Source organism: Sinohyriopsis cumingii, chromosome 2 (genome assembly GCF_028554795.1).
Source record: "Sinohyriopsis cumingii isolate HCF-2022 chromosome 2, ASM2855479v2, whole genome shotgun sequence".
Classification (NCBI taxonomy): domain Eukaryota; kingdom Metazoa; phylum Mollusca; class Bivalvia; order Unionida; family Unionidae; genus Sinohyriopsis; species Sinohyriopsis cumingii.
This window is the reverse complement of record NC_142962.1, coordinates 147,356,694-147,370,667: the sequence shown is the minus strand read 5'-3', so window position 1 is coordinate 147,370,667 and position 13,974 is coordinate 147,356,694. Positions and strand designations below refer to the sequence as shown.

At 33.8% G+C, this 13,974-nt stretch overlaps 1 protein-coding gene across 1 annotated transcript in view; it reads right to left on the bottom strand.

The window, feature by feature from the left end:
- LOC149806038 (uncharacterized) overlaps window positions 1-13,974 on the bottom strand; it is a 121,100-nt gene that overhangs the window by 59,757 nt on the left and 47,369 nt on the right. Inside the window, exons 8-14 of the mRNA XM_089950898.1 lie at window positions 11,783-11,874; window positions 11,061-11,238; window positions 9,009-9,092; window positions 7,625-7,879; window positions 4,287-4,571; window positions 2,147-3,346; window positions 1,291-1,401 (exon numbers count right to left, since the gene is read on the bottom strand). Of these exons, the coding sequence (XP_089807024.1) occupies window positions 1,291-1,401; window positions 2,147-3,346; window positions 4,287-4,571; window positions 7,625-7,879; window positions 9,009-9,092; window positions 11,061-11,238; window positions 11,783-11,874 (2,205 nt within the window). The remainder of the gene's footprint in view (window positions 1-1,290; window positions 1,402-2,146; window positions 3,347-4,286; window positions 4,572-7,624; window positions 7,880-9,008; window positions 9,093-11,060; window positions 11,239-11,782; window positions 11,875-13,974) is intronic.

Genomic DNA, 13,974 nt, shown 5'->3' with positions numbered 1-13,974 from the left:
ATGTTTCATATTTTATCTTGCCTATAGGTGTTGAAAGGAATTGTGTGGAGTACCAAACACTGCTGTTCAAAGATAATTAAAAAAAATGGTAATTTATGGTGCACAAGAATGATCAATAACCCAAACCATGACAGATATAGTACCAACAAAATTAAGGAAATAAATCTAACACAATTAAGAAGAATTGGACATTTTTAGATTTGATTTCTCTTATACTGTAACAGGAATGGGTTCTAAGTGTGTCCCGATACTAATCAATACAAGCAATGTTGAATACCCTGGCCTGAGGCAAATGTTTCCTCTATTTCCAAGGGCCTCAAGAGAACAGTTACAGTCAAATGAAGGTTTCTTAATAAAGCTAATACCACAAATACTTTTGGTTTATTTAACTAGCAATCACACTATCCAACCAGCGATCATACTATTCAACTAGCGATCACACTATTTTCACACTTGCATATTTTTTCTTGCTGCACATTCACATTCTTTTTCTAGGCCATAGATCAGTATTGCATGTTACATATTAAGCCATAGATCAGTATTGCATGTTACATATTAAGCCATAGATCAGTATCATATGTTACATATTAAATCATAGATCAGTATTGCATGTTACATATTAAGCCATAGATCAGTATTGCATGTTACATATTAAGTCATAGATCATTATTGCATGTTACATATTAAGCCATAGATCAGTATTGCATGTTACATATTAAATCATAGATCAGTATTGCATGTTACATATTAAGCCATAGATCAGTATTGCATGTTACATATTAAGAAACATGATCCAGACACCTAACACAGAGCTTTATTCCTATCACTAAATACTTATATCCAGAGAATTCCTTATGTTAATGAGGTCCATTTCAATCCATGTTACCATAAAGCCTGTGAATACTATACATTATGATGACTGCTTCAGGTACTTAGCTATTTCTATGGTTTATCTTCCCTACATAGGTTTTTTGTAATCAATCTAGTAATCATTAAAATCTAACAAAGCTACAGACAGAGATGTGAATACAAACATTATTGTAGAACATAATGAAGTTTGTTACAATATGTTACAAGGACATGTTTGTCACTGACATATATCCAAGACAATTGCATGCATCACATGCATGCATGCATACCTACCTACCTACCTACCTAACTTTCTACCTACCTACCTATATACACACATACATACCTTTGCCAATAATGTCCATGTTAGGAAATATAGAATATTAATCAATATATCAATCATTTGATTGAACAGTACTTACATAAGAATGACTAACTTACCTAAAAACTGATCATTTGACAAGTAAATTCTGTCATACCAGTGTGACTGTGATGGTGGCGTTATACCTGTTCCACTATTTATTACAGTCCAGTGAACAGAGATCTTCTCACCTGGGAAGTGAAGAAAAAGAATATTATCTATCAGCTTAGGAAGATAGCCATGATGCATCATCAAATTTAAATGTTTGCAGGCTTACAAAGGAACAGCTTGAGCCTTAAAGCAAAGACCAAGGTCATGGTCAAATCTTTTACAGGTGTATCGAAAGTTTGACATTTGAAAACCATATATAATTATTTTTGCATGAAATGTTAAGTAAATAAAATAGTTATGAATTACAAAGAAAGTTCATGAAATAGACAGAAATAGATTCCATGGGTGCCACTTTTGATATTAGAGTAATGCTGTTGTAACATAATTACCCTGAAGCAGATTATGTACAAAAATGTTATTGACTGGTACTTATGTTGTGAGATATAACGTGTGTAGCACTCTTCCACTAAAAGGTTGGTAATATAAATGATGGCGAAGGCTATCTTCTCATAATATACAATACCATCTACACTCACTTATAAGTCAAGTCCAACTGCAAACAACAATGATCCTTATCTGCTATAGCAGTTCTACTGACTTTTGTTCTACTGATTAACAAACAACAAAGATCCAAATCTACCGGTGCATTATGCAACAGCAGATCTGGTTCTGTGCAGCTTGCAGTTGGATTCATCTTATAAACAAGTATTTATGGTATGTTCCTTCATACTGTGCATGCATCATCTACTTGTCATCAATATAATGAATTATAGCCACGAACTTCCATTCTGATTGAATACCATATGATGAGGGTTTGTTACTCACCCGAAAATGATCTTGACGGTACTTTGACACCAGTAACACGCAGATCTGGTGGCGGTGTCAGCAGAACATTAACACTTCTCGAGCTCTCGAGGAGATTGTTGTCTTTAATTATTTCCGTGATATAATTATATTTGTCGGTGTATACAAAAATGTATGCATGTCCAAGATCATCTTGTCTCAGTGGAACAGTCATTTGTGAGGAATATGCATCTCCTGGGAAAAGAATGGTCCGTTGCATTTTGTTGCCCACATACCTGGATGTTCCAAAATTATTGGTAAATGAAAGGTATACATGATCATACCAGTATCCATAACTTGTTTCGGTTGACAAATTTCCAATATTCTGAATAGTCCATTTTACATCAAAGCTTTGCCCTGAATATGCTACAGGTGGAACTTCAATGGACTTCACGATTAGATCAATAAATGAGCGGGTTTCGAATCCCCATTTAGGTCCAAATAGAGTTTTGTTTACCCTTCCAAGAATAAACTCGACTTGCCAAAAATATTTAGTACCTGCATCAAGTGGTTTTGGGGGAGTGAAATATGTGTCTGCTGTCCTACCCATGGATATATTAGGTCGCGTGCTACCCACTTTCCAAATATACACCTGATAAGATGAAGAACCTTCATAAGGGGACCAGCGCAGCGTGTACCGCAGATCAATTCCACGTTCACCACTGGTGGGTGTTATTGGTTTTTGTATGCCAAGTATCTGAATCAACTGTGTATGTACACCTGGTTTTCCGCAGTTGTCAGTGACTGTCCATGTTCTATTCAGTGTTGCACCACAAACATCAATCTTAGGATGATCATCGATATATGAAATTTCTGTAGGCAGTCCACACGGAGAATGCACAAGAAACATTTGTTTGAAAGCTTCATTCATGTCTGTCAGCTCACCACAAGCTACATATGCATGGTCCGGAGACCTTTCTAAAACTAAAGGTCCTGGTGAATAAAAGGTGGCATTCTGGATACATGATGCAGAGTTCCCAGCTGTGTCTACTGCAGTCCACTGGCGATGTAGCATACACCGACTGTTAGCCTGTGAACTATCCCTGTAAGTTAGAGATATATTCTCCTTGCTTGCAATGTTATCCTTCACACTTGGTCTTCCCAGAACCGATGGATTTGTGTCACTTGTACAAGAAAGGTTTCTTAATGTAACATTACAATTAATTTCAGGTGCAATAAAATCTGAAAAGAATATAAGTTTTGTGTAAAATAAATAATTATACTATGATATGTCTTTGAGATGTGTAAAATAAATAATTAAACTATGATATGTCTTTGAGAAGTCACATATGATAAAGGTGGAACTTTTACTTGATATAGTGCCTTTAAAGAAGACAAAGATTCAAATTACCCCTGGTAATAAACATAAACAATAATGGTGCATGATACTCAAGACAAAACTACAGGTTAAAACTCTCTACAAAACCGTGAAAACCAATATGACAGGAAACATTTTGACTCTCCACTTAGGAATAAATGTTTAAGTTCAGATATATAACATATTTTTGTAAATTTATTAGTAATGTGAAAAAGACAATGTCTCTTCTTTTTTGTGATAATATATTCTGGTTAAGAACGTAATCAAAAGAAGTTTAGCTCATCAAATTTCACTGGCATTCATTTATTGATGTTACCATTAACTAAAGTAATGTGGACTAGATGGCAGATATTAGTCATAAGAAGGTATGATAAAAGTCAGGATAAACCAAAACCCCAAATTCTGTTCATGCCAATGTAATAACTTGCCTGACACAAAACCTTGTAAGAAACACAGCTTATTAATTCAGCATTGAATTCATGTCACAGTGGCCCACTTTACTGGACATGAATTTATTTGCACATCTTCATGACTGATACAATTACCTAAGTGCTATAATTTAGCAATTTCTTGCAGGTAATCAAAAAGCATGCGCTTTATTACACAAACTTCTGGGATTGCTTAAATTGTATTGTTTAATCAACTGCACTTTCCTCTTACAGAAAACTGTCAATTATATGATGCAGATGTATCTCTATATACATTCAGACTTTTCATTATACATCACTTTTCTGTTAAGTTACCGACACTAAACCACTCATCTTATGCCAATAGTCTTAGTGGGCATTTTTTAATTAAACATACCTGTCTGCCATGTATATTTCACACTTTCTCCAGTGTTTCCTGCACTATCCTGTGCCCTCACTTCAAAGATATATGTCCTGTCTGAGATGAGACTTGAGACATAAAAAGAGTTGCTAAAGATAGAGAAGTTATAATAGCAGGAGGCAAAGTGTGTAGGGTTGTGTGGTTCATGCACACTGCATTCCATGTAGCAGATTTCATCACATTTCATTTGGAAGACTACGTGTCGCTCATTGCTTACTCCATGTGGTGTATTTGTAAATGTCACTGTAGGTGTTGTTCTGTCTAAAAAAAAGTAGTGGAGAAAATAAATTAACATTTGTAAGCCCATGCAATGACATTTAAATAAATATGTGCATTTACAGAAGAAAGTAACTGAATTCACTAAGTTTTGTGGGGTACCACATTTGGAGAAACTGTGTGGTTGCTATAAATAAAATGTTTGACCATCTAAGAGCAAAGATATTTTTATGGAAACAACCTAAAACATTCAACCCATGAATTTAAAGGAAAATGTTACAATTTTACTAGACAACTAAATCTGATGCTTACAAAAGTAGTTAATTTCACAGCATACACAAAGTATTTGTCCTAAATGATTATTTCATCTTGTCATCAGTATCCAATTGCATTGTGACTAAAATATCTTGAGATTGGTAGGAGAACATGGTTTAAAAGAGAAATGTATTATGAGTATGGTTCAATAATTTTCACGTGTATGTCCTACTGCATTTACGTTTAAGGTCTGGAATTTTGTTTACTAATTTATTTTATCCTCTTTTAATGAAAGCATGCCATAAAATGTATTCATACACTGACAATTTCATCAGTATTATCAGTTCAATTGCAACCATTGTGCAAGGCATCTGTAGGATGGAGATTATGCTAATATCTGTTTGGCAATGCTATTTTCTTTTGTTCAGTCATTTCTAAAATCTAAAATCTAATAAATTTCAATTTATATCTTTCATCAACCAAAAGAAATATACAGCAAAACTGGATGATGCATGTGATAATCTGCTAATCTGGTTAACAATGTTGCTTAGCACTCATACATTTTGAAAAAATTTGAAATAAAATGAGTACTGAATATATCTTGATGAAAACTAGTTGACTGCAATATTTCAAATACATGAAGGAGTAATACAAGAGTTCCAAAGTACAAAACAAAATTACAAGCTGTACACAGCACAAAAGAATAGCAGTGATCAAAACCATCTCAAAATTTCTAAGACTCACCAAAAGAGTCTAATAACTATCATAACATTTTCACACATCTACTTGTATTATATAGTTGGGCGTTATAGATTGACTTTTAAAAATCTGAAATAGACATAAAATTAGAGACAAAGAACTAATATACCACTATCTCTTAAAGTAGCAGCCAATGCTGTGGTCAGCTAGACTTGAAACATGGATAATTTATTAAGTGGTGTTACATTTATATCAGTTTTCCAAAGTGATATTTAAATATACTGCTGGGCTCAATATCACAAGTGCATGTATGTGATTGTTGCTACATACTTAATTAAACATTCAAGATTCATTTTCTGCTTCAAATTTTTGAATTTCAACTGTGTTGAAAATATCATTTTCCTGACCCCTGATGGGCAAATATATCACATGTTCTGAAAAAAAATTTACACTTACATTACCCAATATGGCTGATAACATTCACAACTTGTATCCTCAGCCAATATTGAGAGGTTTGCTTACTTGTGTTACATATGCTATTCAGTGCCATCTTCAGATGAGGTTGTCAAGCATCACTGTATGTTATATGACATCATTGTATGTTATATGACATCATTATATGTTAGATGATACAGCATTTTACACATTACATGGCATTAAAAATAGCTTTTCCTGCACAGTAAACTGTGTGTTTGACAAAAATAACAAAATAAGCATATTTTATTGTGAGATTTATACATTTGAAAGAAAACAAGAAGTTAGACAGGTGTACACAGTAGAAAAAGGAAACAGAAATCATGAGGTGAAAACTTGAAGTTGCATGAATTAACCAGAAGAGACTTCATTATGATTAAATATCCAAAAGTTTCCATTTGACGTAAAAGAAGAAAAGAAAAACAAGGATGATGTTTTTCAGTTCAGTTGAAAAACAGCACATCAATAAACAAAAAGATTTCCAATCAGTCTGATAGCATTCTAGTAAATCTGGAGTATGTGCATTTGGTTATAGCGCCCAGTTTTAAGGAATTCATAGATTTTTGTGATTATTTGTCTGATTATTGGAATTCGGTGCAATGGAAATATTCCTCAGCTCAAAATAATTAGCCAATAACTAGGTGCAAACATCCGGGAGTGAAGTATTAGCGAGTTTCCATGATGTCATGGTCCACTAGTAGTGAATTCAGGTCAAAACTGAATGAGTGTCCCTGGAATACCATAGTCCCTATTAAAATCTAGTGGTGTACATTGGTGGTGTGATTGCAGTGGCAGTATTTACAGCAGGAAACCAGTAAATTACACAAAGGAATAAATAAGAAGGGACCCGGCAGATACCATTTATGTCACCATAGTGGCAAATGTGATGCAGATGTGCAGTCGAAATGTGCCTGGAAACCATGGATTGGCTGGCCTAAGGTGGCATAGTTAAAATAGTTCCCTCTGTTAGGGGATAGTTGTATAGTTTCTACAGTGTGAACTGCTGGCAGTACAGAAACCTAATGAAGAGAAACCATACAGATGTGTGGTTGATAGATATTTGGCAGGTTGTGAGATCTGTGATCTTGCATTGATTAGAGTAAAATTTATGTATAGAATGGACATGTTGAGCTTTCTAATTTACAACTGAAGTTGTATAGAAGTCTTTGGAAATTTGGGTAAACTTGTGACTGCTAGCGCGAATCGCACCAGGGTTTGAAACTGCTCTGTCAAGAAAAGACCACTGGCTTGTAACAGTATCATTATAATTATCACTTTGCAACAATTTTTTTTTAGTTATTTATCAAAATTGGGGCCCTGAGTGGCCAAGTGGTCTAAAGCGCTCTCCGTTACGGATCACTGCTATCTCACCTCTGTCTGCGTGGGTTCGAGTCTAGGATTCGGCCAATGTGGGTATGCGAGAAAGCTTGCCAGTAGCTTCTCGTGGGTTGGTGGTTCTTCCCGGGGTTTTCCCGGGTTCTTCCTCCACCATTAATACTGGACTTCATGTATAGCCTATCGTGTGCTGAAAAATGGCGTTAAATCCCACAATAACAACAATAACAAATTTCTTAAAATTTCTTTAAAAAATCTATTATCATAAATTATCACTTTGCAAAAAAAAACATATTTAGTTTTTTCTCAAAATTTCTTTAAAAAATCTAACTTACCAACATTGAATACATGCCGAACAGGATTGGCAATATTTCCAGCCAAATCTTTCCCCTCTATGTAGATTGTGTATGGCCCCTCTCTCAGATTTGACCCAGTCCATGAACCATTGCACCCTGCACTCTCAATTAATGTAGGGCCGTATCCCCAACATCTAGCAGTTGACCTCTCATTAAAATGCCACTGGATAGTTATATTCCCATTGGATATAAAAGGGTTTACCGTGAAGGTCAGAACTGGTGGTGTTGTATCCGCTGAAATGCATATAATAAATATACTATTTTAAACTTACAGAAATCGTATTTGACACGATTCTTGCCACAAAAAAAATTATTTCAAACATATTGCAAACCACAACAGTGTTTTGGAATTGAGGGACATTTGGTGCATCATAAATAATTTTAGGTTTTGCTTTCATATTCTTTAACAAATAAAAATGGATAGCTGCTTGATGGATTAAAACTCTAATAAGGTAGAAACAACCACCCATATTTCAAAATCAATTAAAATTTTTAATCTATCCCCAAAGATGATGAGCTTTATAAAAAAAATTGCAAGTTGCCAGTCATCATTTATTTCACAGTATGCATTTTTGCTACCTTTTTCTGTCTTTCTGGCAGAGATTTGAGACAGAATACCAATCTGATTCAAATGTGTGCTAACTGTTTTAATATATTGCAAGATATATACCATATCGTGTGAAATGAATTGTTATGTTCTCTGATGATTTCAAATATCTGAAAAGTTCAGAAAGTACAAGATAAAAGTGCTATCATGACCTGTTTGTTTATAAGCTCACACTGTATTTTTGTAATGCCTAGAGCAGCTTTGCATCCCACTGCTTTTATGAGAGGAATGTGTATGTATAAAACTTGCAACCCTACCAATACTCACAGACTAATATTACATTCATGTTCTCGCAAAAGTCACAAGATGATTAAAATGCATGAAGTAATACTTCTAACATAATCAACTTGGAATGAGTAATTTGAAAAAAATATGAAGAGAAAAGAGCATATAATTGCTTTGTTTGCTTAACATATATTAAGTTAGCAATCATGTTTTTGTTTGTTTGTTTGTTGTAGGGTTTAACGCCATTTTTCAGCACACGATAGGCTATACATGGCAGCCAGTATTAATGGTGGAGGAATAACCCGGGAAAACCCCGGAAAGAACCACCGACCCACGAGAAGCTACTGGCAAGCTTTCTCACATACCCACATTGGCTGGATCCGAGACTCGAAAGCAATCATGTATGTATGTCTTTAAAAATTAAGATGTTGCCTTTTTAATGGATTACATTAATACAATATCATTTTCAGTATTTAATAAATCAACAGATAAATTATCATTGACCTATTAAATACAACAGTGACTACTAACGTGTTATTGCCATAAAGGTCCAAAAGACTTGGTCATGGATGGGAGGTGACTCAATTCCACAGAATGTTTTCCCTATCACCACACCTTCAAAAAATAAATGTTACAATAATAATTAAGAGATTCAAATAAGCTCGTAAGTTATCAAAGTTTTTGTTGTACCATTTATTTTTCGATAAACTTGTTAATGTGGTAAGCAAATTTATCTGAAACTATTTATTGTAAATAAAACAATTGTTATTAATATTCAGATACATCTAGCAGGTGAGACAATGTAAATTAGCATGTGAGACAATGTAAATCAGCATGTGAGACAATGTAAATCAGCATGTGAGACAATGTAAATCAGCATCTAGCAGTAGCTTGCAACAGTATAAATGCCAACAGCATGTTTGTGAATTTAGGTAAAATATCTATAAAAGGTAAACATTTTATTTTGAGAATGTCATGCATACTTTATTGCTTAAAACGTATCAAATTTTCTTATTTTCATAAGCGTGTTTGTTTTCACTCTGGTAATCTGCACAGCACAGAATTCTAGATCACAAGGGTTGGACAGCATGTTAGGCTGGGGACACGGTTGTTGTTATAATTTGTATCGAAGAACTTAACAGTATTTCTTTCTAAATATTATATAGACACATAGTGTATCTAAACTGAAGAAAGGCTGTAAACATTAATCTAACTCAAAGTGTAGATTTAATAACCAATAACCAAGAAAGCATTTAATTAACCAATAATTAGATTTAATAACCAATAACCAAGAAAGCATTTAATTAACCAATAATTAGATTTAATAACCAATAACCAAGAAAGCATTTAATTAACCAATAATTAGATTTAATAACCAATAACCAAGAAAGCATTTAATTAACCAATAATTAGATTTAATAACCAATAACCAAGAAAGCATTTAATTAACCAATAATTAGATTTAATAACCAATAACCAAGAAAGCATTTAATTAACCAATAATTAGATTTAATAACCAATAACCAAGAAAGCATTTAATTAACCAATTATTAGATTTAATAACCAATAACCAAGACTTTGCTGGAATTAAGGTTAACTGCCTGTATGACCATTATGTGAATTAAGGTTAATTGCCTGTATGACTATTATGTGATCATGATTTAATTCACTTTAGTAAGTCAGAATTTTACTCCAAGTTTAGTATGGCACAGTCTTCATGTATGTTTTGCTATATTTGTTAATCTACCAACAAAATGAATATTGCAAAACATTGTAAATATTGTAAAGGGTATTTGGGAATGTTCACATTAATTTAGGAGTCACCTGGAAATTAGACAACTGACACATTTAATTACAGAATGTCAAAATTTCTTCAAATTATTGTTAATGCTTTTGTACAGATTCTTGTCAATGTACAATCATTAATATATAACATTTTAACACCCCCATCTGAACAGAATTTGAATTTATTTTCAGTGATCAAACATGTATGTCTCTTATGAAACAATTCTGCTTAGTTGAATTTGTCACTTAGTTGTCAAGTACAATTAGACTTTTACAGAAAAGAGACTGAAGTCTAAAGCTGAATGGAATGTAAAATGTTTATTGTTGGTTCTAAAAGTAAAATGTCTTTAAAGAAGCCAGCTCTAATAAATAATTAACTTCCATAGTACTATTTTAGGAAGAATCTTTAACATAGTATGAAATTTCATCTCCAATACATTTAGAACTGAAATTTTAAGTGGTTGATACATGTACTACTTTGCCAGTATTCTCATGCCATAAATAATCCAGGAATCTAATAATCTGGAAATAGAAATGTCAACAAAAATGTTTGGGACGAGTTGGGGATGAGGATGATGTGTGTGCAACACATTTCCATGTCATTTATACCCTGGAAAAAAGATACAAAGGTTTTGATAAGAAATTTTAAAATATTCTGAAAAATTGTGACAATTTAAGTACAGAGGATTTTTTAGTCTGACACGCTACAATAATTGGAAATATAAAAGTAAGTTCAGTTACGAGATAACCTTCTTGAATTACATAGCATGCATGATAAATGTATATCAGAAAAGTTACCTGACTGAAAGAGTATATAGTATGTCATTTGATCTTCAAATGTACTACTAGTGTTGAACTCAAGTTTGTTGTTATCTCCATAGATGACATTTCTTGAAGATGTAGTGTTAATGGATTCTACCAGTTTGCTATTCTGGTTGTAGATGTAGATGAAGCGACTTTCTTTTGGTCTGACAAACTGAAATACATGAGGGTAGGCCATTTATTCAATACCCACAAAGTGAGCCCATGCTGAAAAAAGAACTCACTGTAACTGGTGCTAATAGATTTCTAATTAACTGAAAAAATTACGACACACAAATGTAAAGCTCTTTCAATCCCTTAAGTTTTCTCTTTTTTTTTTCTTTCTGTCAGCAAGGCATATCAAATTTAGATTTTTATTGTATAGTTTAATACAGTAAATCTGATAATATCTTTTCACCAAAATTGCAAAATTCATAAGTTATTATTTAACTCGTAGCTCATAGCATCGTCTTTTTTCTGTCCGGATCTGTCTCTTACTATCATGTACAATATCTAAACTATTTCACGTTTTTGTTCAATAAATATGTATTACATATGCATTTGTTATAAGTAATGATGGTAGGATAAGCTTTCACAAAAGTTGAGGGGGTATTAGTTACTGGTGTTTATTAAAACCTCATTTTAATTCCTTTGAATTAATACTAGAGGTAAAGAGATTATTTTATGAATACAAAATAACCAAAACATATGACTCATACCTCCTGGTCAAATTGAACGCTAAAATGTCTATGATCAAGGAATATGATCCCCGTAGGACTCTGTGTTCCATTGATTATGGTCGGACCGGTCTCTGAAAATCATCAAAACAATTGTTTAATACAGTACTCCTAAGAAGTATTTCGTGGAGTTGCACCTATTATTCAGACTTAGCACAGTAAGACCAGACCTTCAGCTGGAGTAATTAAGACTCACATTTAGTACAGTGAAATCTTCAGTTGAAGCAAAACTCAGACTTTGCACAGTGAGGACTTCAGTTTGAGTAATTCAAACTCAGACTTAGTAGAGCGAGACCTTCAGTTAGAATAAATATAAATAAAACTTAGCACAGCGAGATCTTCATTTGGGGTGTTAAGACTCTGACTTGGCACAGTGAGACATTATGGTGGAGTAATTAAGACTCATATTTAATAAGGTTAGACCTTCAGCTTGTGCAATTAAGACTGAGACAGACTTAGCACAGTGAGACCTTCGGCTGAAGTAATTAAGACTCAGCCTTTGCACAGGGAGACCTTCATTTCCAGTGATTAAGGCTCAGGCTTAGTACAGTGAGGCCTTCAGTTGGAGTAATTGAGACTCACACTTAGCATAGTGAGACATTCAGTTGGAGTAACTGAGACTCAGACTAGCATAGTGAGACATTCAGTTGGAGTAATTGAGACTCAGACTAGCACAGTAAGGCCTTCAGTTGGAGTAATTGAGACTCAGACTAGCACAGTAAGGCCTTCAGTTGGTGTAATTGAGACTCAGACTTAGCACAGTAAGGCCTCCAGTTGGTGTAATTGAGACTCAGACTTAGCACAGTAAGGTCTTCAGTTGGTGTAATTGAGACTCAGACTAGCATAGTGAGACATTCAGTTGGAGTAATTGAGACTCAGACTAGCACAGTAAGGCCTTCAGTTGGAGTAATTGAGACTCAGACTAGCACAGTAAGGCCTTCAGTTGGAGTAATTGAGACTCAGACTAGCACAGTAAGGCCTTCATTTGGTGTAATTAAGCACACCATCACAGCGGCAGAAAATCAGCATGTCATTGGCATGGATTTTATAAGAGAAGCATGTTTAGAAACAATATTAGTGACAACCATAGCTATAAAGTCTGCTTTATCATTACTTTGTTGTTACATAGCATATCTTCTACTTTATTGTTATAGAACAGCCTTGTCATCTACTTCATTGCTACAGAGTTTGCTGTAGAGAATAATTTAGTGAAGAATGTCCAATGAATCATTCTACCATGTGTAATTAAAATTGGTTCAGTACACTGAAATATGTTTTTGCATAGCATCCATGGCAGCCACACCAGACACAGTTGAAGCAGACTATGTCCTAGAGACTATACTCACGAGCTTAAGTGAAACTGCCATATCAGTGTATTGATAAAGTCGAAAATAGCAAGTATTGACCAAAAGACAAGCAATGAATAAGAACGATGTATAGATGCCAACATTTTAAATTGGTATCAGACAAATAAGCAGGCAAATATTTTCACAAAGTAATGGATGGAGTACAATAAACATTGTGTGCTATTGACAAAGACAAGGTAAAGTGTTCAGAATAAGTAGATCTATTTTAAAAGTGTTCATGTTAACGTATATAAGAACTTTCGTTCCATGTGTGTTCAAAGATAACATGGCATGTGTGAAATTCTTTAAAACCATAGTGGTTATATTTTCAAAAACATGTCAACAGATACAAATCACCATAAGAAGTATACACTTGTAAACCAAAATATCAGTGATAGAATTGTCAGTATGGAATAACTGCATGAAGTTCAATCTACAATGGTTGTCTGCTTTGTAAATATGTCTGACTATCCATTTCACGATTCCAACTTCATGATTCAGGATCAGAAAATTCATGATTACTGGAGCATAGATGGTGACTGGTTAGAAGAATAATGAAGTAAGTAGAGAGACTATAAAAACAAACATCTCTGTTGGATATGGCCATGAATATAATATGTAGCCTCTACAACTAGTCCCATTACTTTGATGGATCTTTATGTAAATTGTAAATGCTTTTATTAAAGATATTTCTCCTTTGAGGCTTCATTAATGAAGTATTAATGAAATATATTCCATAACTAGTAACATACGATGTCATTTTTGGTTTAAAGCACCTTCAAGATCAAGTGATAACCTGAGGAACCCCCGCACTGAAATCTTAAGAAA